At 33.5% G+C, this 24,252-nt stretch overlaps 1 protein-coding gene across 2 annotated transcripts in view; it reads right to left on the bottom strand.

The window, feature by feature from the left end:
• Positions 1–17,978: 17,978 nt before the first annotated feature.
• LOC149544896 (uncharacterized) overlaps positions 17,979–24,252 on the bottom strand; it is a 50,349-nt gene continuing 44,075 nt past the window's right edge. For both annotated transcript variants that reach the window (XM_089795449.1, XM_089795450.1), the window contains exons 6-7: positions 18,654–18,927; positions 17,979–18,558 (exon numbers count right to left, since the gene is read on the bottom strand). In XM_089795449.1, the coding sequence (XP_089651575.1) occupies positions 18,361–18,558; positions 18,654–18,927 (472 nt within the window). In that variant the 3' untranslated portion in view covers positions 17,979–18,360. The remainder of the gene's footprint in view (positions 18,559–18,653; positions 18,928–24,252) is intronic.

The raw sequence follows: 24,252 nt of genomic DNA, 5'->3' as shown, positions 1-24,252 counted from the left end.
GATGGTACTTATATATGTAAATTTTGCATTCCATTCGAATTGTACATAGATATATTTGAGTAGAGTCCTAGCTATGTTTCTAATAGAACCTTAATAGTATGTATGGACATTATATGTATACCCGTCATTTGAGTAAGCTAGATATATCTTCTTCTTAAGTCATCGAGTTGAAGTTATTTATCGAGTCCCACAAATAGGATTATAACATTTAATTTTAATAGAATAAGGATACGAACTTTATATGATGAACAATGGAAAATAGAGGAACAACCAAACCATTACCAAGTTATAGTTATGGTTAAAATTGTGAGAAATGGCTTTACTGACAATGATTGAACTCATCCTCATTAAGACAGATGCAGAAAGTACCATACGAAACTACCCTGGCATCATGGCCATGTTTTATGAAGCATTTCATTATCTAAGATGTAGAAGTAAAGTTTCCTTACCACCCAAATGGATACACAGGACAATTGTGGATCGTAGAAGGTGGACAATCAATGACTATTGTGTCTTTGAAATCCAATACAATGTCTTATCTAATTATCATTGTCATTGAAGATTGTTATTGTATAATTTAAATGTTGTCAAAAATATATATATAGTTGTGTTTTTGCCTTGTAAGTTTGGGCATGACAATTGTTGGCTCTTCAACTGGGGGGTTTCTGGGGGTTAGTGGGAATTGGCAAAAAGTTGTGGGGAAGGTGGAGGATGGTTGGACTGCAATAAAAGGGAAAAAAGGAAAGTCCTCCAAACCCTCATTTGATATGGCTTTACACTCTCAAAAGAAAGGACCAAAATGTAAATCTTGATGTTTTATTTGTGACTTGGGTTGTTTACCCTCATGTTGGGAACATTGGTGTGTCCCTCTAGTTAGTCGGGTGGTTCTCCACAATTGTTTAAGATTATCATTGTTATATCTTTCTTGTCCCTTTATACAAGGTTTCGGGTCCTTTCAAAACCTATTTTTACTTAATCAAAACAATCTATTATTTGCTTCCATTAGATTTACTAGGAGCCTCAATTCTTGCTTGACAATTTATAGTGTTCAAGGAATAAATGATTTTAGTTTGTCATTATAGTGATTTTCAAGTATGAAAAGGATTATGTTCCAGTCATCTTGTTTTGGCTTACCATGTGAAGTTGAGTGAATACTATAATGAAAAATCAAAAGGGTTTTTAATATCTTTTTAGTTTAATTTGGGTTATCAACCTCCTATTCATCGAGTATCTTACTATCTATGAAAGTTTAGGATTTTTTTGACAATTCTCTTCTAGGTGCATTTGTATAATACTATGTCACACAAAGCTTCTCTTAATACGTTATCTTATTTCCATGTAAATATTTTTCTTATATTTTCTCTCCTCCTTTTCTTAATGTCTTTTCTAATCTGACACATTATTTCTATTAAATCAATTTCTAGGAACTCGGGAGGAACTATGCTGCCCTACGGCCCTTGTTTATCAAGAAAAACATTTGTTATTGTTATTTGCATCTTCCAAAGATCAAAATTCAATAGGTACTTGTGTTAAAATCTTCTATCTCTATTGTCCCTTGTGAGAGTGCAATGTCAAAATGACTTCTAAAGGTAAAGAGTTTCAGTCTTTGATTTCTCAAACTAGTCATATTGGTCTTACACACTTCGTGAATGACCAAATAGTGGGATGACCAAAATGCTCTTTATCCACTCACAACTTCTTCGTGGTAATCTCCATGTTTTAATTCTAGGTAATCTTCATGTTTTAATTGTACTAGTGATTCATTTGCATGTTTTATCATGGAAAACACATGTTGATTGCCCTTTGCATCCTAGGCAACAGCTATCCAACCCCACTATTCAACATGGTTGGATGTCGCATGCCATTGTCCATACCATACCTGCCCATCTTCATGCTCGTCGAAATCATCGTTCTGCCTTGTGCCTCTCGAAGTCATCGTACCCTACAAGTTGCAAGTTTAGTATTGTTGTACATTTTTTTTAAGGTAATGTTTAAATAAGTTTTTAATTTTGGCTTTGTGGTTAGAGTAATATTTAAATATTAAGCTAGTTTTTAGTTATTGTTTCTTTAATCTTATAATTAAAAATGATTTTGTATTTACATTTTGAATATTTAAAACATTTTTGTTTTGTTTTTGTTAATGTTTGGTAGCTTATGTCGGATAACTTTATGGTTATTCATATAAAATTATATATGAGATATAATAGTATGTGAGATATAAGCTTATTATCTGATATATATATATATATATATATATATATATATATATATATATAACATAATTAAGTTTATATTATTAATTATATGTTTATTGAATAGACATGTCTATTCATTTACCCATGCTCAATATAAATGAGAGGATGTTGCATATGGAAAACATATACCTGATTACAAGGCAATGCCATTACATTTGCAGCAGATCCTGGAAACTCAACAGTTTTGTACTTAGAAAAAATTAAATTTCATTATTTTATCTTAATTATGCTTTCTAAAATATTTTAAAATAATTATATTTATAAAATGATAGATTTTTTGAATATATATAATTGTTTTTGTTTTTTAAACTTCTATCAAAATAATCATATTCATTACATTATCTAAAATAAAGTTAGGTCATACTATTTAATTATTAATACAATAGTAATACTAATATTAATTAAATTTTCATATGATATAGTTTGTTGTTCGGAGAATATTTATGTATTTAAAAAATAAATTTATGTTTTAAAAAAAAAATTTATATCTACGAAAAAATGTTTTATAAATTCATAACAATGAAAAATAGTTTTGTATACAGATATTTTGTTTTAAAAAATTTATTTATAAATAGACATTTATTTTATTATACTTTATTTACAATATAATATTACAATGAGTTACATTTTCACAAATACATTTTTTTTAAATACATATATTAAAAAAATATGATCTATGTTGTATTAAATTATTAGATTCTCAATGTCAATATTGTATGTTATATAAAGAAAATTATTTAAATTTTGATTGAATAATGTTTTTTATGATTATGTGAGTATGGATTTTGTGATTTAGAGCATAAAATTTATTTATTTATTAATTGATTAGAAAGGTAAGAAAAATATTATTTTATTAATTGATTAGAAAGGTAAGAAAAATATTATTTAAGAAGAATGTGGATTAGTTAACTATATTGATATTTGAAGAACAATAGAAAAAAGAATGATAAATCATGTTGTTTGAGTATTTAAAATTAATAATATGATATTTAAAATGAAATAGTGAAGATATATAAGAAAAAAGATGATTTTTTTTATTTGTAAATGTCAAAATAATTTTAGAAGTAATACAAGATTTTGAAGATTTTGAGAAGACATTGTTATGGATAAATTTATTTATTTATATTTAGGTAAGGTGCATTACTATTTTTTATTATCTAAGTTGTAATACTATATATTTAAAGACATGGATTTTTAATAATATTTATTAAATATATAAAATATATTTAATATAAAATATTTATCTATTTTATTTATTAATAATAATAAAATTATAATAAAATATTTATTAAATAACATATATAATATAATTTGAATAATTGAAAGAATGGTTTGAAAGATTAAAAAATCAGCATAACATCGTTATTGAGGTACACTAGGAGTTGGGAAGGGAGTGGTGTTGTATAGTATACATATAGAACATGAAATATTAGTTATGAAATGATGTTTTAGTAGAACATACCAAATTAAAATATGAAGGTGGGGGTACTCAAGTACTCAAGTACCTGAAGACATAGTCCAAAGTTTGGGAGGGAGGTGCAGTCATCGTGCTACATGAAAAATAAATAAATTATTACCAACTATAATTTGACTATCCAATGTTGTTTAGCTTTCTAGAATGCTTATAATAAAACTAAGAAAAAAAAAAAAAATTTAAAATGATAGAAAATAAATGTTTATAATTTTAAAAATATTTTAGATTTATATTTTTAAAATAACTTTTATATTTATATTCAGAATACTGATTTGAATTTGAATTGAAAACTTTAGCTATTGTGTACAAATTTGATCGTAAAAAAATATAATAAATAATTTAAGTATATTTTAAATTTATATTTTTAATATGAATTTTATTTTATTTTTCAATTTAAAAACTGTCATTTAATATTATAATTTATTTATTATAATTCTATATATATGTTAAGGAGTTTTTTTTTTTTTTTTTTTATCAATAAACGGCCGAAGCCTTGATTAAATTATAATTAAATCAAAGTCTTACAGAAAGTCCCCCATTATGACAGGCACTAGTAGGGAAGAACGGGGAAAGAAACCCTCCAGTCTTGCCCAGGACCACAGTCCTATATTATACATTGATAAAAGGGGCATACCCCAGTTTTTACAATGATAAAAGGGGCATACCCCAGTAGATAATATCACAATTTCAAATTTTCAATACATACAGTTTCGGGGCATACCCCTATTATTTACATTTTCTTTCGAGGCAAGTAAAATACAAATATCCTCTTATCTCCAACCTAAAAGAAAGATCTAAAGCAAAAGAATTTGCTCGTATCCATCTTTTGGCTGTCTAAATCTTTCCTATTAAACTGCAACTCTGTTTATAGGAGTACATTCCTTGCCAACCTGTGCCAAATATACCTATCTTTCTAAAAACCTTTTCAAAGGACTAGTTGATCATAAACTATTCTGTCTGATAATGAAGATCTATCAGCATCTTTACTACAACTTATTTTGGAAATCTATCCAAAAAATACCTCATCTTTCCTAATTTAAATTCGAAATACAAGAGAGGGAGAGAAAATTAATTACCAAAATGGGATATCACCTGATCAATACCTGTGAAACACCAATAGCTGGGAAAGCAGTAATAAAGTATTTTTCCAAGACACAAATATTGTGAAAACCTCAAGTCATAGGATTAATCACAGATGACTGCTCATAGCATATACTTTAAAAGACCAGTCCAGTAGACTAAATCTCTATCCAAATAATTCCTAAGAATTGTCCATTAATCCACTCTTTCACGAAGGCATACCAAGAGGATACCCTGTTTGGTCTGAGGGTTTGAGAATAAATACTCCAACAGTTTAATCAAGTGCTTCTCCAACCAAAATAGGCCTAGTTAATCTTGCTTAAGAAAGATTATCTAGATATCTCAATAGTAGCCTCATTCATACAACGGAATTTTAAAGAGCATATCCTCTAATTTTAGATCAAAGCATTGTTATTAATCTATGATAATCCCATCAACATAATAAGAAACAAACTCGGAAAACAATCATAATAGGAAGCATCAATAAGATGAAAGTTCTGATTAAGCACTTCTTCTAGAATAAACTTACAGGGGAAACATAAGAAACAGACACATACTATTCTAAAAGGAAGCGGAAGAAACCCAGAAGAAATTTAACACAGAGACAAATTAGTTCTATAATTTTCATACCTCAGAGGATTACTACATGAAGTCCTAAATTTAATCAGATGATCAATTTCTCACAGCGAACCGGAGCATCTACAACATTCATACTTTTAAACTAAATACTACTGTTTAAAAGACAGAGTAATATACACACGTTTTCCATCCAAACCCAAGTTACAGGGGGGTTTTAAACTTTCAAAATTCTATTGTGTTCATATATATACCATAGAAAAGATTTTATATGCGAGGAGATTAGATCCTAGACCCTTAGTATTCCCAAAACAGAGCGCAAAATTAGGAGGTATCAATCTGTCTGATACAGAGTATAACATAAAGTTTATACTACTACTGAGCTACTCTAGCTACTTAAACCAAACCTAAGACCGGATTCTTCAAGCTATATTAACACATTACATATAAAAGTCCTTACTACAGAGAGACCTACCCCATCCTTATTCTTTCCGTGTGACCATAAGCACTTCGGGTTCATCTTCAATATCATCTGTGGCCATATTCATGGGCAGATCGATTCATAGTGAGACCCTGCTTGTTTTTTCAGACTTGAGGATGTCAAAATTGATAGCATTCAGATCCTCGAAGGAGACTCCTAGCTCAATGTATGTATTAAACAGTTTGAGGTAGTTGTATACCCATTCGTTGTTGTCTTCTTCAATGATCCCTCTCCAGCGTAAAAGAAAATTAATGTTGGCTTCCATACGAGGCCATTCCTTATAGAAGGTTAGGCCTTCCCTCATGATTAGGGCTTGTCGACGAGGGGCTGTCTTCAATTCTTCATCACCCTTCGGGAGACCCATGTATTTTTCAGGATATGGAATTCTGCCATTATCATCTATGTTGTATACGGCCTTTTTCAGCCCCTTCCTCCACGCCGAGCTAAGAATGTCAAAACAAAGCCGTATAATGTCCTCCTTAGGGATCTTAGCCCTAACCATTATCCCAATAAAAGAGCCGATGATGGAGTTGTTTGTCCTCCAAGTTGCAGAATAATCAAAAATTTCTTCACCCAATGCTCTGTTAACAGCAAATCTAATCATGTCATCAGTGATTCTCAACAGCCGGCTCCATCTTCCAGGCTTGATTTTGCCTAAGAATGCCATAGTTCTGGTTTCGGTAGAGTGAAAGACGTGAATGTTGGATTCCATCTTCGATCAGAGGACTACAATACCAAAGGTTCTAAGTAGAGACTAAGAGGGGAGGAAACTATGACCAGAGATCTTCACTCTAAACCTTTCCTTCTGCTACGATTCTGGGAATGCCTTAAAGTTTTAAATGAACCAGCGGTCATGAATAATCACGAACTGGCTTGAACTCTAACCTATACCTCACACAGATGTTGGAACCTAACTTCATACCCTGTCATGATAATTTAGGTCATTTATACAAGCTTGGGAGATCCTTCCATATCTTGTGATGATGGGAGTGAGATCATGCTCAGCTTTGGCATGCTTGAATCAGATAGGTATTAACTAACTATAATTAAATATTCCACTGGGACCGATTTCGGAGAGACATAGAGGGAAAAAGGAACAACACGTACTCTTTCTGAAATGAAAGAATAATGAAAATTAATATCAGTACTGAATAATCATTCATATTGCTAGAAGGAGGAGGTTTTGGATAGTTTTATCTAATAATTAGATTACGAATGCTAATTACATATCATAAATAAGGCGTAATTTATTAATGATTAAAATAATAGACTTAATCCTAATCCCAAAGTACTCAATAATTAAATCCTAATTATATACTTATAATACTTGTTAATGTTACTATCTAACACAGGTATGTTAATATCTCTAAATAGATTAACATATTTGATCTCTGGTTATATATATATATATATATATATATATATATATATATATATATATATATATATATATATATATATATATATATATATATATATATATATATATATATATATAAGAAAATATTATTATATCTATATACCTGTAGTTTAAAAAAATATAAATGATATTATTATGTGGATATATATATATATACATATATATACATATGTATATATGTATATATATGTATATATATGTATATATATATATATATGACTATAAATATATAAAAACTAGTATTAAGTAATTATTAATAATTTGGACCTTCAAAATAATTTTTAAATACTATAAGATAGGTGATTTATTATGAAGGATTATAAATCAGAAGGATATAGGAATTAGCATTATTTTAAAGAATATAAATATTTGACAATATGATACATTGCTTAAATTATATCTTGAGTTGATATGATAATATTTCGTTGAATATTAATGCTTGTGAATTGGTTGAATATAAATGCAATTCTTTTGAGTAGGAACTATATCTGGGCTTGGGATTTGCCCAAAAAGGTAACTTTTGTATCAATCTGCAGTTGATTATATTGATAAGTAACTATCTTGTTATTATAAAGGAGGGGAGATATCTGACTTGAACAATAAAATCGATTCTCCATCCGCACCCATATTGGCAAGTTCATCTGCCAATGAGTTACCTTCTCGATAAATATGACTGATATTGATCTCCTCGAAATGCTTTATTAAAATTAACACTTCTTGGAGTTTCGAATTCAAGACCCAATTTGGGGTCTTTTTTTGTCTGATAGCATTAAGAACGACTTGAGAATCGCCTTCAATGTGGATTTTGGGGAGGCTTAATTTAAGACAGAGTTGAAGACCCTTCTCCAAGGCTTCAAGTTATGCCACATTATTGGAAACAAGAGGAAGGGGGGCAGCTAGCTTTGCTACCCATCTGCCATTCTCATCATTTAAAATGCATCCTACCCCGGCTATACCCGGGTTCCCTCTCGCTGCCCCATCAAAGTTCAATTTGTGCCAACCTGGGGGAGGAGGGACCCATTTACATTTTGCCCTTGCCTCTTTATTGCTTGCCGCATACACCAGTGGTGGATTGATAAGGTTGGACCATAATTTCTTCATAATTCCATCCCAATATGAGAAAGATCCTTCTACATGCGCTGTCTTCCTCAGATTAGCATTCATTACTTCTACTATTGAAGCTTCTAGATTTAGTATAAATCTACCTAGATTCTGCTCTTGATCTTTAAAAATACGACGATTTCTTTCTTTCCATATTTCCCATACAACTATGGATGGGCAAATATTCTAGAATTTGCTATAGACCCCATGTCCCATATTTGTGGGCCATGAACATAGGAGCCCTTTAAGAGAATTCTGTAGAGGGGTAGCCCAGTTTAGTCGGGACTTGAGCCATTCCCAGCAATTTTGTGCGAAAGGACAATTGAGAAAGAGATGATCAGCATCTTCATTGTTCTGTTTACACATGACACACCAATTAGGACCATTTATACCAAATCTAGCGAGTCTGTCTGCTGTTAAAGCTCTGTTCTGAAGGGCAAGCCATAGAAAGAAACCGGCCTTAGGAAGACAAGCTGTATCCCAACACAATTTTAATGGGATCTCCACCGAGTTCCATTGTTGTGAATGAATAATAGCCTGATAACCTTGTTTCACGCTATATAATCCATCCTTTGAACTAGCCCAAATAAGACTATCTGGCCTTTCGGATTGTTTTATTTTCCTATTCGAGATGATCTTTTTGAAGGCTACAACTGATTCTGGATCAAGATCTAAATCATCTATTAACCACCATCTCCATCGAAGTTCCCCATCAATCAACTCTTTGATTTTGTAATCTTTGACCTTACTACCCCACAATGATTTTAGCCTTATTATTAGGTTTTCTAAATTGGGAGGTGTGTTTAAAGGGGGGAGCCCATCCCAGGAGTCTTCCCAGAACAAGGCTTTATCTCCTGCAGCCACGTCCCACGTTAGGTATTTGCTGATAATACCCTTGCATTTTACCATGAAATTCCAGCATTCCGACCCTTTCGGCAAATTTTCCATTCTGAACAGCGATTTCGGCTTCGTCAGATCCAGATATTTATGATACAAAATTTTAGCCCATTTGTGCTCATGTTCTTGGTATAATCTCCATACAAGTTTGGCTCCCAGAGCCTCATTTTGCCATTGTGGTTTCCTCAATCCTAAACCTCTACATTCTTTAGGTTTGCATAAATTGTCCCATTTAATGAGAGCGAGTTTCTTATCATTTTCCTTATCCTTCCAAAGGGAATTCCTAAGTTTAGATTCAAATCGCTTGGACATCCAATTTGTGAGAGGAAGACATGCCAAAGGAAAAATCGGGATGGTTGAGAGGACAAATCGTATCTTAGTAATCTTACCAGCCTTAGAGAGCCATCTATTCTTCCAACTTCCAATCCGCTTATCCACCTTTTCAATCGTATCCTGCCAAACTTTGATGTATCTCGAGTTCTTTTCCAGGGAGATACCCAAATACTTACAAGGGAACATACCCTTTCTATATCCCATAACTCCACATATCTTGTCTTCCATTTTCGGAGAGGTGTTCATAAAGAATATTTCGGATTTATCTTTATTAACCTTCCGCCCTGAAGCATCCATATAATTTTGAAGTATATTTTTAAAACCCATAGCTTCTTGGATCGAACTCTTGCGAGGTAAAATAGTGTCATCTGCATACTGTTGATGGGTAATGTTAGGGAGGTTTCTGGTAACAGGAATCCCTGAAATCTTTCGAACCTGATAAGCATAGGAGATTGCTTTACCAAACGCTTCAGCCATTAGAATGAAGAGAGAGGGAGATAGAGGGTCTCCTTGCCTAATACCCCTAGAGATTTCAAAGAAACCTTCAGGAGTCCCATTTATGAGAACAGAAATCTTCAAAGTTGAGATCAACTTAAATATTAGATTTACCCATTGACGTGAAAAGCCAAATGCTTCTAGAACTTTGCATAGGAAACGCCAATCAACCATATCATAAGCCTTTTGTATATCTAATTTCATAAACATACATGGTTCTTTATCTATGGCAACCGAGTGAATAGCTTCCTGAATAATGAGTATGCCATCCAAAATGGATCTACCTGGAACAAAACCTGTTTGTTCCTCAGAAATCAATTTTGGCATAATTGCCTTGAGTCTATTGGCTATAACTTTTGAGAAAATTTTGTAAATAGTGTTGCACAAAGCTATAAGGTGGAAGTCTCCAGGATTTTCCGGACATTCCTTCTTAGGGATAAGTGTGAAGAATGAATAATTGATTTCAGCCAGCAAGGATCCACCATTTCTTGACGCTTCAATTGCTCTCCATAGGTCTTCTCCAAGTATATCCCAACATTTTTGAAAAAAGAAAGCTTGAAACCCATATGGGCCTGGAGATTTGTCTGGACTCATATTAAAGACCACGGTCCTTACCTCTTCCAATGTTATTGGTCTATTCAGATTTTTATTTTCTTCTGCCGTGACCAATTTGGAATAAATTTGAGCATTCGGGCCTGTGCTTCCCTATTAGACCCTTCATAATTATTTAGTAAATTTTTTAAGTGAGAGACTATCGTGTCTGCAATTTCTGTAGGGTTTTCTGTACGCAAACCCTGCAAAGTCGAGATACTAGATATCTTCTGTAGAGATTGGTTCTGAATAGTAGAATTGTGAAAAAAAATTGTGTTTCGATCTCCCTCTTCCAACCATTTCTCTCTAGATTTTTGTCTCCAGAAGGTTTCCTCTTTGGATAAAATATCTTCTTGTTTTATGAGGAGCTCTTTTTCTAAAGTATATTTCTCATGATTCATGCCATATTTTATAATTTCCTAGTTCAGGTTTTTCAGTTTATCTTCAACTTCCAACTTTTTTTAAAAAATGTTGTTGAAGTGTTCTTTGTTCCATCTCAAAATGTTTTCTTTCAACAATTTGAGTTTCGAAACGAAAACGAACATTCTGGACCCAGCGAAGTCCGCTTGAGTCCACCATGTCTTAATCAGTTCTAAAAATTTCGAATCCTGAAACCACATCTTTTCACACTTAAAAGGATTTCTCTGTGGTTTAGAAGGTTCTGAAATCTCCAAACATATCGAGAAATGATCTAATCCTGCGAAGGGAAGAATGGAGGATTGGAAGTTCTTATTGTAAGAAGAGATATTTCCTACAATAAAGAATCTATCTAACTTTTCTGCAATATAATCGTTATCCTTTCTTCTATTATTCCACGTGAATATACCATTGCTTGGAGGAATTTCTAATAAACTAAATTTGTCGATCCATACTTTGAATTCTATTGATGATAGTGAGAGATGTTGAGTACCCCCTATTTTCTCATTTAAACTTAAAATCGTATTAAAATCACCTCCTAATATAATCGGACAATCTTTGTGTTCTGAAATAACCATACTTGATTCAGCCCAAACAGTTTTTTTTCCTATTGTATTATTAGGACCATACACATTGATTAGGATGAATTTCGTATCTGATTTTAGGCTCTGTATACTAGCACACATCCAATTATTGTTATTAACTAAATAAGTTAGACTAACTTTCTTAGGGTTCCAAACAATTCCTAAACCCCCCGAGGCACCTATTGCCTCTATGAAGATTGAACCCCACATTCCTAACATTTTGTTAAATTTGTCTCCTACTTTATTTAGTTTTGTTTCTTGAATTAATATTATTTCTGAATTAAAACTTTTTAAATGTTGTTTTAATAACCTTTTCTTGCTAGGGGCAGTTAGACCCCTAGCATTCCATGAAGTTATCCTCGTGTAGTCTTAGGAAGGCACTTCCCCTTCCCCATGTTTAGGAGTTCATCAATTTTCCTCTGTTCTCTAGCTAGGCCTTCAGCCTCACGTAAATCCTTCAGTGATCTCCTCCCCCTTTTTCCTTTCGGCTTACCATATTTTGGAGAGGTTATACCTTCCTGATTCATTTCTATACCAAGCTCTTGCTGAAATATACCCAGTTCTTGTGCTGTTGGACAAATGCATACCTTTGTTCTTTCAAATTCTTCCATTTCCAATTCTTTGCAGATTTTACTCCCGAGACTGTCCTCCTCCAGTTCTTTATTCTCTCTTTCTCCCATATTTGTCCGTTCACCTACCTGATTGTCTTTTGACTTCTTCTCACTCTGTTTGTCCTGCTTCCTTGCACCATCCTCCATCTGGATCTTTATCATATCCCTTTGGAGATCTTCAGCAATATAATCATCTCCTCCCAGTTTGATAATTTTTTGGATCAGCCTCTCTTTTTGAGAGGTAGTACTCTTATCTAAATTATCAAAGTCAAACACCTTAATGAGTTCCTCTGATAGCTGCTCAAGACTGTTAGCCTCAACCTCTGATAATCCAACCTCTGGTGTAAATTCTAGGTCCTCATTTAAAAATTGCTGAAAGTCTTTAATGATAGAGACTTCTAGTCTTTTGCCATCATTCTGAATCTGCGAGTGAATCTCCTCTGGGGTGAACGGCGAGGAAGGATATCCATCTGGTGTCTGCCAAAATTTTGAAGTTCTTCTAGCACCTTCAATTTGCGGGGTGGTTAACTCTGATTCAAGGATAAAATCAGTGTTCAAATGCTGAGAATCCTGTTTTTCTGCTCTAGAAGCTGCTTTTTCCATCCACACCTTGGAAGAAGAGAAAAGCATGACATTTTCTGCTTCACCTATATCTTGATTATCTGTTGATTCTGTAATGTTGCTTTGTATCTCTCCTTGTCCTGCAGTATCCTTGTTCCCATCAATCTCCTCCTGATATATGTATATGTTAGGCCCCTTCATTTTTTTCTGATTTCGGACTACTTTCTTCATTTCCATCCTCCTTATTACATCTTTCTTTATACTTTGTAGGAGCCTCATGCCTTACTGCGCCTTGCTCAAGATTTTGGTCTCTATTCCAAATCCCATCTGATTTGCATGTTGTTTCATGATTTTGACCAAATTTTTCTCTATTGCCTGCCTCAATTCTGATTTTTGTTGATTCTTCCTTCTCCTTCCATTTTCTATCATCTTGGGCTTCCTTCTCTGTATGATTCACAGAATCCAATTCTGAGGGAGGGAAAACTTGATCTCCCAAATTCTCCTTGTTTGTCCTATAATCCTTACTTTCTGCTCTGTCTAATAATTCATTTCGCTCTAAAGCCTTGCTTTTTCCCTTGTACTATCTAACAGTTGGCTCTTTCATTTTTCTGGGGTGCTCTCTTCTGTCATTTGGAAGCTGAATCTTAATTCCATCAGATCCCCTTTTGTTGGTCTTATGTTTGTTGTCACATTTTTCTATTCCCTTGAGTTCCTTGTCATTTTTGCTATAAACACCATTCTTCAATACTCTTGTATCCTTTATTAAATCTGCTTTTGAGATTAATAGGGTACCTTTTGTCTCATCTGGCATCATTTTTATCAATGAAGCCCTCTGTTCTGCTTGAGAATTTTGTCCAATCTGAATATCTGATCGGTAGTTTCTTGAATTTTTATTCCTTCTGACTAATTTAGAACTTAGTCCTGGGTATTTGTCCCTGAAGTGCGATGTGAGAGGAAGGACCTCAGGTCTGTGATTATTTTTAATTTCAGATTTCAGTATATCAATGATCTTCCCTTTATACTCTTGAAAGGTTATATCATATGAGGCTTTCCTGGTAATAATTTTCTTTTGGAACTCTGAAGGGTGATTAATATTAAGTTTGATGAGAATTTAAATACTGTTACAACTAAAAAAGGAAGCATCAATAGCAATAACTACTCCTATTGCAGAGCTTATTTTATAGATAATATCAACATCACATAGCTCCGGAGGAAGAGACATGGAATACCATAATGGGATCATACAATCCACCTTATCAATATGAAAATTAGGAACCCATTCAACAAATTTGACACAAAAACCTTTAAAGAAACATTCCGAGACAGCAATAAACTCATTTTTAACAGACTCTTCTTCACATTTTAAAAACAAAACATTTTCATGATGGTGAAAGATACTTACCTGTTCCTGGCAATTGTCCGATAGCCATTCCATTAAGAGATGGATGTCTTTGGAAGGGCCAGTCCAAATTGCGAAGATCCCTCTCTTCAGACAGTCGAGCCAAGAATCTTCAACATCATCAATGGTGATGTGAACTAGTTTGTCAAGGGGGTTTGGTTGCAGGGATCCAAGAGAACAATTAGGGTTAGGAGAAGGGGATGGGTTGCTAAGCCGTTTATGAGGGGGTATATAGATTGGAGAGGAGACTGGTTTTAAATCAAATTTAACATCTAGAAGATTAGAGGGAATTGAAGTGCTTCCTGGAGGGGACAAAGATTTGAAAGAATTTGGAAATACATATTTAGTCATGTTAAAAACCCGGATCTGGTTATCGAGATGTTCTACCGTGAATATAGGCAACTGCGGGCGCGTTCCAGATAGGTTTTTGATATCAGAGGAAGCTTCCGCATTGATTGTAAGTCTTTGAGGCCCTTCTTTTGGATGGAAGCGGGTGGCCTCGACTACTGATTTATCCAGAGCCTCGAATCTGTTGGCCATAGGAACATCGAATCTTACATCCATTTTACCATATTTTAGGTTAAGAAATTTGCTCTAGTTCGCCGGAGAGCTTCCATGTCTCGCTATTTCAATGGCGCATGGATTTCTGGAGAGTCTCTGTTTGTTCCTCTGCCCTCGATTCGGACCTGGATAACTGAGTGAAGTGTTAGCTTTCGGCATTTTCGCAAGCAGAGTTTTTTTTTTTTAGGGAGCACATAATGTTGTCAATGATTCTACCCATGTTAAGGAGTTGTTAATTTATTAAAAAGAAATATAAAAATGTGAACTTTTTAAAAGATTAAAACTTCACATAGAAGCTTATTAGAGTCACTTAAAATATTCAAATAATAAATTGTAATTCATAAACAATACATTTATTTATTTATTTTAAAGATTACAAGTAGCTAAAACAACTGATGATACAAGTTCTTATTTAATTCTTTAAAATAAAACTTACCTTGATAAGTAGGAGATAATTTCCACAGCTAGTCAAATTGTGATATGAATATCAGGATTTAACTGTGTGATTTTGAGTCAAACTCGATGACCCATATTTCATGAGTAGTGATTCAACATGAATCCATCTCTCATAAGCGCGCTCAGGCTGGAGTAGTACTGGGATGGGTGACCTCCCAGGAAGTCCCGGTGCTTCACCCCTGTGAGCATCACCTAGATCCAATGAGTGCTAAGTGTTCCATTTATTCTCATGAGAGATGGATTCATGTTGAATCACTACTCATGAAATATGGGTCATCGAGTTTGACTCAAAATCACACAATTAAATCCTGATATTCATATCACAATTTGACTAGCTGTGGAAATTATCTCCTACTTATCAATTGATGAGCTTAAGGGGCTTTCTAATGAATGGTTCATAAGGCACAACACTTGGTGAAGGTTTTGCAAATGGGGTTGCAAGCTTTGGGTTTAACTATGGAGGAAACTCTGTAGTTAAGCGCGCTCAGGCTGGAGTAGTACTGGGATGGGTGACCTCCCGGGAAGTCCCGGTGCTTCACCCCTGTGAGCATCACCTAGATCCAATGAGTGCTAAGTGTTCCATTTATTCTCATGAGAGATGGATTCATGTTGAATCACTACTCATGAAATATGGGTCATCGAGTTTGACTCAAAATCACACAGTTAAATCCTGATATTCATATCAAAACTTACCTTTTTAAAAACTTCAAGTAAAAATTAAAGTTTTTACATTAACAAAAACGTTGGGATGTACCAGGCATGTTATTTTTTATGTTATGTGCCATGCTCGTCTCACTATTTAATTTTTTTTAAGTTAACAAAATAGTATCAGTTTTAACTGACAAGACTAGACATGTACCAAAATTAGCATTGATCGAGGTAAGTTAAAATGGATGATGGCACAGTATGGACGATGGCATCCGACATCCAGCCATGTCGAATGGTGGGGCTGGATAGGCGTCGCCCTTGAGGAGAATGTCTACTAAAAGTGTGAGATCAGCAGCATCAATGCCTGGGTACACTACAATCTCTCAATAAATTTTAACAAAGGGCAGCAGCGTAGGTTAGAGATTCTCCATTCAAACGCGGATAGTATTTACTCACTAGTTGGACAAGTTGCATTGGGAAGAGCTATTTTGTCTCGGCAGAAGTCTGATACAAGAGAAGTCGCATGGAGATTAAAGATATTCATATCTCTATATAAAGTTTCATAAATCACATTAATTTAAGCAATGACAAGCAATGCACTTATAGATAACCATGTTCCAATGCAGCAAAAGAAACGTTTCAAACAAGGACAAACGTTGGACCTCATCCTATTACCATCTTAAGACAATCCAAAAATCCTGGTCCCAATTCACAACCCACGGTTCAAACGATGACAACTCTTGTACCTCAGCCTATAACCATCTCAAGATAAATAGAAGAATTCATGATCCAATGCACAAGCGAACGTTTCAAACAATGAAACTATTGGACATCATCATATTTCCATCCCTAGGAAATTTAAATAATCTGTTTTCACAATAAAAACTTAACATGCTAGTTAAGCATTGCCAATTGCTAACTTTGTTATTCTCAACTGTATTAATGTGAAGCTTAAGTGGCCAACATGTTCGTTATTTTCAGAATCTCTTATTAAGTTGTTATGCTCGTCCTCTCTCAATTTAAGACAGGTTGAAGAATCCATTACTTTTATTTACTCGGTTAGTTTACTAAGAAGCATATAAATTATTAAATTTGTTCTTATTGGAAGATTTTAGTTGTTATCTGGGTACTTATGTTGGCTGTTTAATTTCGGGTGTTATGGGTACCAGTGTACATTCAACTAGAGGTATTATCATGAAGAAAGATTGACATGAAAGATTTAAAACTATATTTTTAACTAAAAAATGTATATATTATAAATGAAGCGTGCAATAGAGCGTCCTTCCGAGGCAAGTTAGGTTTGAAAACACCTAAACAAAGTGGCACCATCTATGGAACAACCAAATGCACTTTCAATGTATATAAAATAGTAGAATTTTTTAGAAAAGCGCTATAAATGGATGCATTCCGATTGCCCGGTAGCCAGCATTCAACAAAGAGGAGATCAGCAATACAAGTGCAGATTGCAAATTCCAATAAGATGGATATTACTTTCTCAAGACTACAAGTACATGCTCCTCCACAATAATGTCGATAGATCAACAAATATATTTTACTATATCCTAAAAAAAGTCTCAATTTTAAATTACGTTTGCAGATAGACTATAGATACATTTTACTCGTCCTGATGATAGCTATTTTTTAAGACTTCGTTGTAGGTTTCATTTCAAACTACTCTTTAACATAATTTTCATATCAAGACATCAAAGAAGGTTGGCCACCGCAGTTTCAATATCTATGTCAAAAGTGTTTGATTAGGAGTAGAGATAGAGTTTAATGACTTTTAGCAATCTGTTGCAAGGCGAAGGAACGAAAGGATGCTAATTAGATATACGTATAGAAATAATTGTAAAAAAAATCATGAAAAAGTTATTAATAGTAATAAAAATTCAACAGATCACATTATTCAGCTGTATTTAATCATGCACATAGTACTGGTAGAGAAGTTTGCCTTCAGTTGAATTGAATCCCTATCATTCATCTCCAAACCAAAAGTGACTTCCTGAACCCCTCCATAATGCAATGTTAGCAAAATTGATTGCTAGTAAAAATTTCAAACGTGGATAATATATTTCAAGTGTGAAGATGACTATTTTACAATGCCCTGTGAAGATGATGAATAGCTTAATGGAAGACAGAAGAGGCAAAAAAACAAAACCTCTTTATCAGTCCGTGAATGGTTACTCAGAGGTAAACCATATTTCTTTTTGTCAAATAAATGAGACAGGACATTCAGTGTGTTTTTCCATGGAGGAAGAAATTACCATACCATATGGTTAATATTGCTTTCTGTCTAAGATAATCCTTTGAACATGGATTGTGCTGGAGCTCAAGTTATGTAACTTTTTCTCCTGAATAAGTTATGCAAAATATGCTACTTAGAACCTGGCCCTAGACCTACTCATCTAAATCTATTTTATCTATAGGAAGAAACAAAACTTAATTGTAAGGGCCAGACACAATTGTATTGCAAATGCACTCGCTACAACAGCTGCCCACTTGTCACTCATAGTCATTATGTATGATCGCAAATTAAATGCTATAAAGCATGATGATGCTATGCCAGCAAGGATTATCACAGTCCACCTTAAAAATTCAGTTGGAAAGATTAATAAGAGCTGCCAAACAATAGTAAAATGGTTAGTAATTCCATAAGAAATGAAATGGCCTAGCACTTATTTGGAAGTGAAACCATGAAGAAGAAAATACATACCGAAGATGGAATGAAGATAAACAGAGAATATCCACAAAGACAACAGAGCTGGACAAAGGTTGTTGGTATGCTCAAGTACTTTAGAAGGAAAAAATATCCAAGGGGTATCAAACAAATGTATCCATAAATAACAAAAGCACCCCAGCTCACATAATTAATGTCATAATACCAATCCGTGGTATGCTTGCCCTGAGCGTAAGACAAATAAGAAGCATAATTTCCCAGTGCTGTTACCATAAATACTAGAGTTGTGGAAATCCAAAGAGGCCCATACCTGCATCACCCGATAAACCTCTTTAAGTTTTCTGCAACAAAATCGAAAGTCTGATATAATAACATAAAAATGATCCCAAGATATGAAGAAAATGCTACATTTAGAGGTTATCCATTGTTCATCAGACTCCCTTATCATGTTAAAATTGTTAAAGTTGTAGCTTCATTCGGATTGATTTGATATACATTATTGTTATTGGTAAATCATCATTTCCTATGCATACATATTCATGTAATAATAATAATATATATTATTCTAAATATTATAGTATATATATATTATTATTATTATTATTATTATTTATTAAATGATGATTAAACCTTAGAGACATGTCTCTTCATAAGACATGTCTCCTCCTCTCATATGAGATCCAAATCTGCATTTGCAACATATCTATAACAATGGCAATATAATTACATTTGCAGAAACCGATCCATGTTACTCAACATGGTATCAAAGCAAGGTTGCAAATGTCATATATTTTTTCAAATCAATACTGAATTTCCACTCAAGTGTGTAGAGAATATTTGGAGGCTACAATATGCCAGATGGGCCATTGGACACCAACTGGATATACATTTATGACTGGTGTATGACAGCAGAGATGATCCAAACATAGTAATGACATTGAAATACGTACATGCAGCATGCCATATAGTTCCTTAAATCACAAATGTCTCGGACTCAAAGTAAGGGTGTAATATAAGTATTAAGATACAAAGGAAATACTTATCTGTAGAAACAAAGGAAGACAGAATTCGAAGATACATGATTCGCATGGATTCTAAAATATGGCTTACATACAAGAAAAATAATTTAAGGGTTGAAGCCAGTATAAATCCACATGTGCATATCTTCTAGTGGACGAGTGAATGATGAACAAACCCATAGAGATTCTGGAGCAAATATGGAGTACATCTTACATATGCTGATAAGACTAATAAAAGATGACATAGCAGAAAACTATGGAGAAGTCAACCTATGATGTGTTATTTCATGTCACACATATCGGGTGAACACGAAGCCACATGGGAGTAACCACTCAAGAACAAGAAAGTGTTGAACTATATGTATTGGCAAATAACAAGTATTCTAGAACAGTGATAATAAATCCCGATGAAATTAATCAATTTATCATGAACATAAACCTCGGTCAACGTCTATAGGCATCGCATGATACTTGTTGAAGACATTATACTATGCCGGATAACAAAGAAAGCCCATAGTCAGAGGAGTTGAGAAATAGAAGATGGTCAGAGGATTCCACTATGATGATTTATTTATCCAACATACACGTCAATACTCAGCACAACACATAGATGAATAAAATGTCTGTCATGGCATATAATATAAAGATGTGTGAGTCGAGAGATGACATGAAGAAGCGACCATGTTGCAAATAAATATTTGAGCAATAAGTGTGCCACTGAGTATGTGGAAAGCTAATACATGGAATTGTACGCATTAAATAGGAGTATGACCAAGACTCACACAGGGATTACAGTCAAAGGAACAACAACATGCATATGCATCGGAAGTTCCAAGTCAGTGGCTTTGTTAGCTTTGCTAAGTCATATATTATGCAAAAACCATATATATATTTGGCAGTGATATACAGTATGCAACATCTTCCAATAGAAATTTGTCACCCGAAGGCAGCGTTGGGACATGCAACACACAAATTATCATTATAAATTGACATACATATTGACGGCAAATAAAGATTTTGATATAAATGAAGGTGCTATTAATTTGAATATGATTTTAGCAATAAAATCAGTGAATTATTAAGATACAATTTGCAGTGATGGAATTAATAGAAGACTATGGTCAAAACGGTGATGATGGAGTTCTAAATTATGCAGCAAAAGCAACAAACCACATGGATGAAAAGCATCGATGAACATAAGAGAAACTATAGCAGCGATTTAATGTTTTATGAATGCTGTGATTATAAAGTGGTCTGTCGATGAAGAAATAATTTAATTATTAATACCCACCAATAATGATAGAAGCGATGTCTTATTGAGGTCAGCAATTATAAGAATCAAAGACCCAATAATGCAAATGAAGCCTGATAGATCAAACAAAGAAGTGTAAGCATTAATAAAAGAACAGGGAATAGTATTGTATAAAGACAAATCTGAAAAATGAAGACTTTTCAAGTGCAATGTTGAAAATTAGTATAGATTAATGACGCAAGGAAATAATAAAGAATATATTTGGATTTGTGAAGGAAAATAAGAAGTTTGTAAAAGTTTGCAGTGAATGAAGAAAGTATAAGAAAAGGCAGAAGTAACAAATAAAAGGTTTGTAGTGAAGTGAGCGGACGTGGGTGTGAGAAGAGAAGTCAGCAGTTTGGAAGAGAGTGAAGGATAAAAAGAAGAAATATATATATTTTCCCTTCTTAACACCCAAGGTACTGAAAAAGAGATATTTTACCACACAGAAATGACACGATAGTGTTATTTTACAGATGTATTAAATATGAGGTTGTGATATCCAAGCACATCCATTTGGACCGTCGAGTAAAGCACAAAGGAGAATGAAGAGAAAAACAGTGTCATAATCCACTACTATCTTTAGAAAACGTAGACAGCAACAAATACAATGCACAAACTATTATGTTGGCTATGAGAAACTCGGACCATGCTAAAAGCTGTGATTAATATTCATGGAATAATTTGTAATTATGAAGACTATTGTTTGTTACATAAGGCAAGACCAACAATATAGAGTGAGAGGCATATAACAAGTTATCCATAATGGAAGGATGCATTTCTTTAGAAGAATGCATTTTTTAGAAGTCCTCTCTTTATGAAAGGAGAAAAACATAAAAATAGATGTATAGTAAAGAGTGTTAATGTTATGACATCATATATATCTGTATATGAATATATAAATATCAAGATAGATCAATGAAGAGGAAAAGGCCATGTTTAAATTACAAGCTATAATTTGAAAGTTGAAGCATAAGAATTCAGTTACACATGGAAGATTATTAATCTTAAAGTATTGATCATTGTGGGTGCACCTCACATCTGTGAACTCTTACAAGAATGAATAAAAAGGAGTTTGTCACATGCCACATGATGTATAATTTGTTCAAACAATATAAGAGTGGGAATTTTACATTGTGGGGGGAATATAAACCAATGTTCCATTCCCATTGTTTGACAAATGATTATATAGAGGCATTTTCTGACTTGATGGATATGGACTTTCATTAAAGCATCTTGTATCAAAGATGCACAGATAAGTATACATGAGCTTTGAGTATTTTTATCTACTTACTATATTCTCTCTCTTAATTGTATTCATACTATAAGAGTTATTTGCCTTGATCTTTTCTTTTATGTGTAGGGATGTTCTTGCGGGAAAATAAGGTTTGTGTCTCACACATGCTACCAAATATTGTGTAGACTCAAATCTTATGACAATAGCTTCAAAAGAAACCTTGATCTAAAATTTTTTAGTCATCTGATGATCTGGCTGGATAAATTGAGGCTCATGAGGCAAAATTATTTGATGATTGAGATTATGAGTATTCTTTCCTATCAAGAGGGAGTTTGATACTTTATCAGAGACAAACCTTATACGAGGAGCTCAAAAGATTGATATTTAGAGGGAGTGTAAAATACATGTGTGTAACTGCTTAATTTTGATGGGCCTACCCCTGTATACATCATGAGAAAGTAATGACTTATCACTAGAAAGTCGGAAGATTAATATTAGATTGAGAGGGAATTTGAAAGGCATCCTTGGGCGAAAAGAGCTTCTAATGGAGTAACTAGAGGACCTAACTTCCCAAGATCATTATTCAGAGGGAGAATTTTTGAGGTGCAGTCCTTTGTAAATGATATCTTTTCTATGAGAAGAAGTTCTAAGTAAAATTTATTGTAATGTATTTTTCTCTATGAGATAGAATTGAGGTGAAAGTCGTTGTACCACCCTCTAACTTGGTTCATGGTGGTTACTATTTCACATATGATATAAAATGAAAGGCAACAATCTTTCATTGACATATATAAACAGAAGGTAACCATCGTAAGGTGACGATCTTATAAATGGTAGACCGGTTATCATTACAAACTTCATTTAGTTGTTGTCCCACGGTGTTGGAAGTCGTGATAACGAATGTATAAAACAAATGGTAACTATTGTAAGGTGACGAATTATCAATAGTCCATCTATCTCCTAACACCAAATTGTGTCGGAGCAAGTGTTATCATGGTTCTTCGGACCAGATTCTGTCGGACACCTTGATAACCAACTTATCATGGTTCTTCGGGCCGAATTTTGTCAAACATCTTGATAATCAACTCCTCATGGTTCTTCGGACCAAATTTTGCCGGACACCATGAAAATCAATTGTTATGGTTCTTCGGGCCGAATCTTGCCGAAAACCATAACTTAAATCTTTCATAGACCACACTTAAAAGTGGTGTTCAAATCTTGTATTATAATTACTTCAATTTTTTTGCTAAAGAGGGAGTGTTAAAGTTGTAGCTTCAGTCGGATTGATTCGATATACATTATTGTTATTGGTAAATTATCATTTCTTATACATACATATTCATGTAATAATAATATATATTATATTATATAGAATACATATATATATTATACAAATTATTATTATTAAATATATTAATTAAATGATGATTAAACCTTAGAGACATGTCTCGTCATAAGAAATGTCTCCTCCTCTCATCTCTATATGAGATCCAAATCTGCATTTGGAACATATCTATTGTTAGTTTTAGTGATCTTTGATAGACAAAACTATTACAGCAGATATGAACAATAATGGATATCCTTACTTGAATAACTGTTGAACCAGAGATGCGGACTTTGTTCTTCAAATGGTGATCAATGAGTCTTTAACTTTAGTCTACAATGAAGATAGAATATCCTTCAATGAAGATTGCTAAGAATTTATTTTGCAGAGGAAATATGCAGATCGTCCTTCAATGAAGAATGTTGAGAGTTATCATGCAAGGTGAATATGTAGATCGCTAGGACTTGTAATGCCATATATTGATTATTGTCCCCAACAATTTGCATGGGCATTTATATACTTGTGAAAGGCCATTCCTCTGTAGAGTTATGACTCTATGTGGCCTTTGGCCATGTAGGGTCATCCCTCTACAAAGGCATAACTAACCATCAATTAGTTTGTGTAAACAACATTATATTTAAACAATACCACAGTTTATGCAATCGGTGCCAGAATACAAGCCCCTCAATAATAATATATGATACTGTGATTATGTAAGGCTACAGGATAGACTTGAGGAAGCATCAAATTTTGCATCATGGAAA

Source organism: Cupressus sempervirens, chromosome 8, assembly GCF_028749045.1.
Source record: "Cupressus sempervirens isolate cs-2001-9-10 chromosome 8, ASM2874904v1, whole genome shotgun sequence".
In the NCBI taxonomy this organism is placed as follows: Eukaryota; Viridiplantae; Streptophyta; class Pinopsida; order Cupressales; family Cupressaceae; genus Cupressus; species Cupressus sempervirens.
Note: the sequence above shows the minus strand (reverse complement) of the source record. Positions and strands in the feature narration are given on the sequence as shown.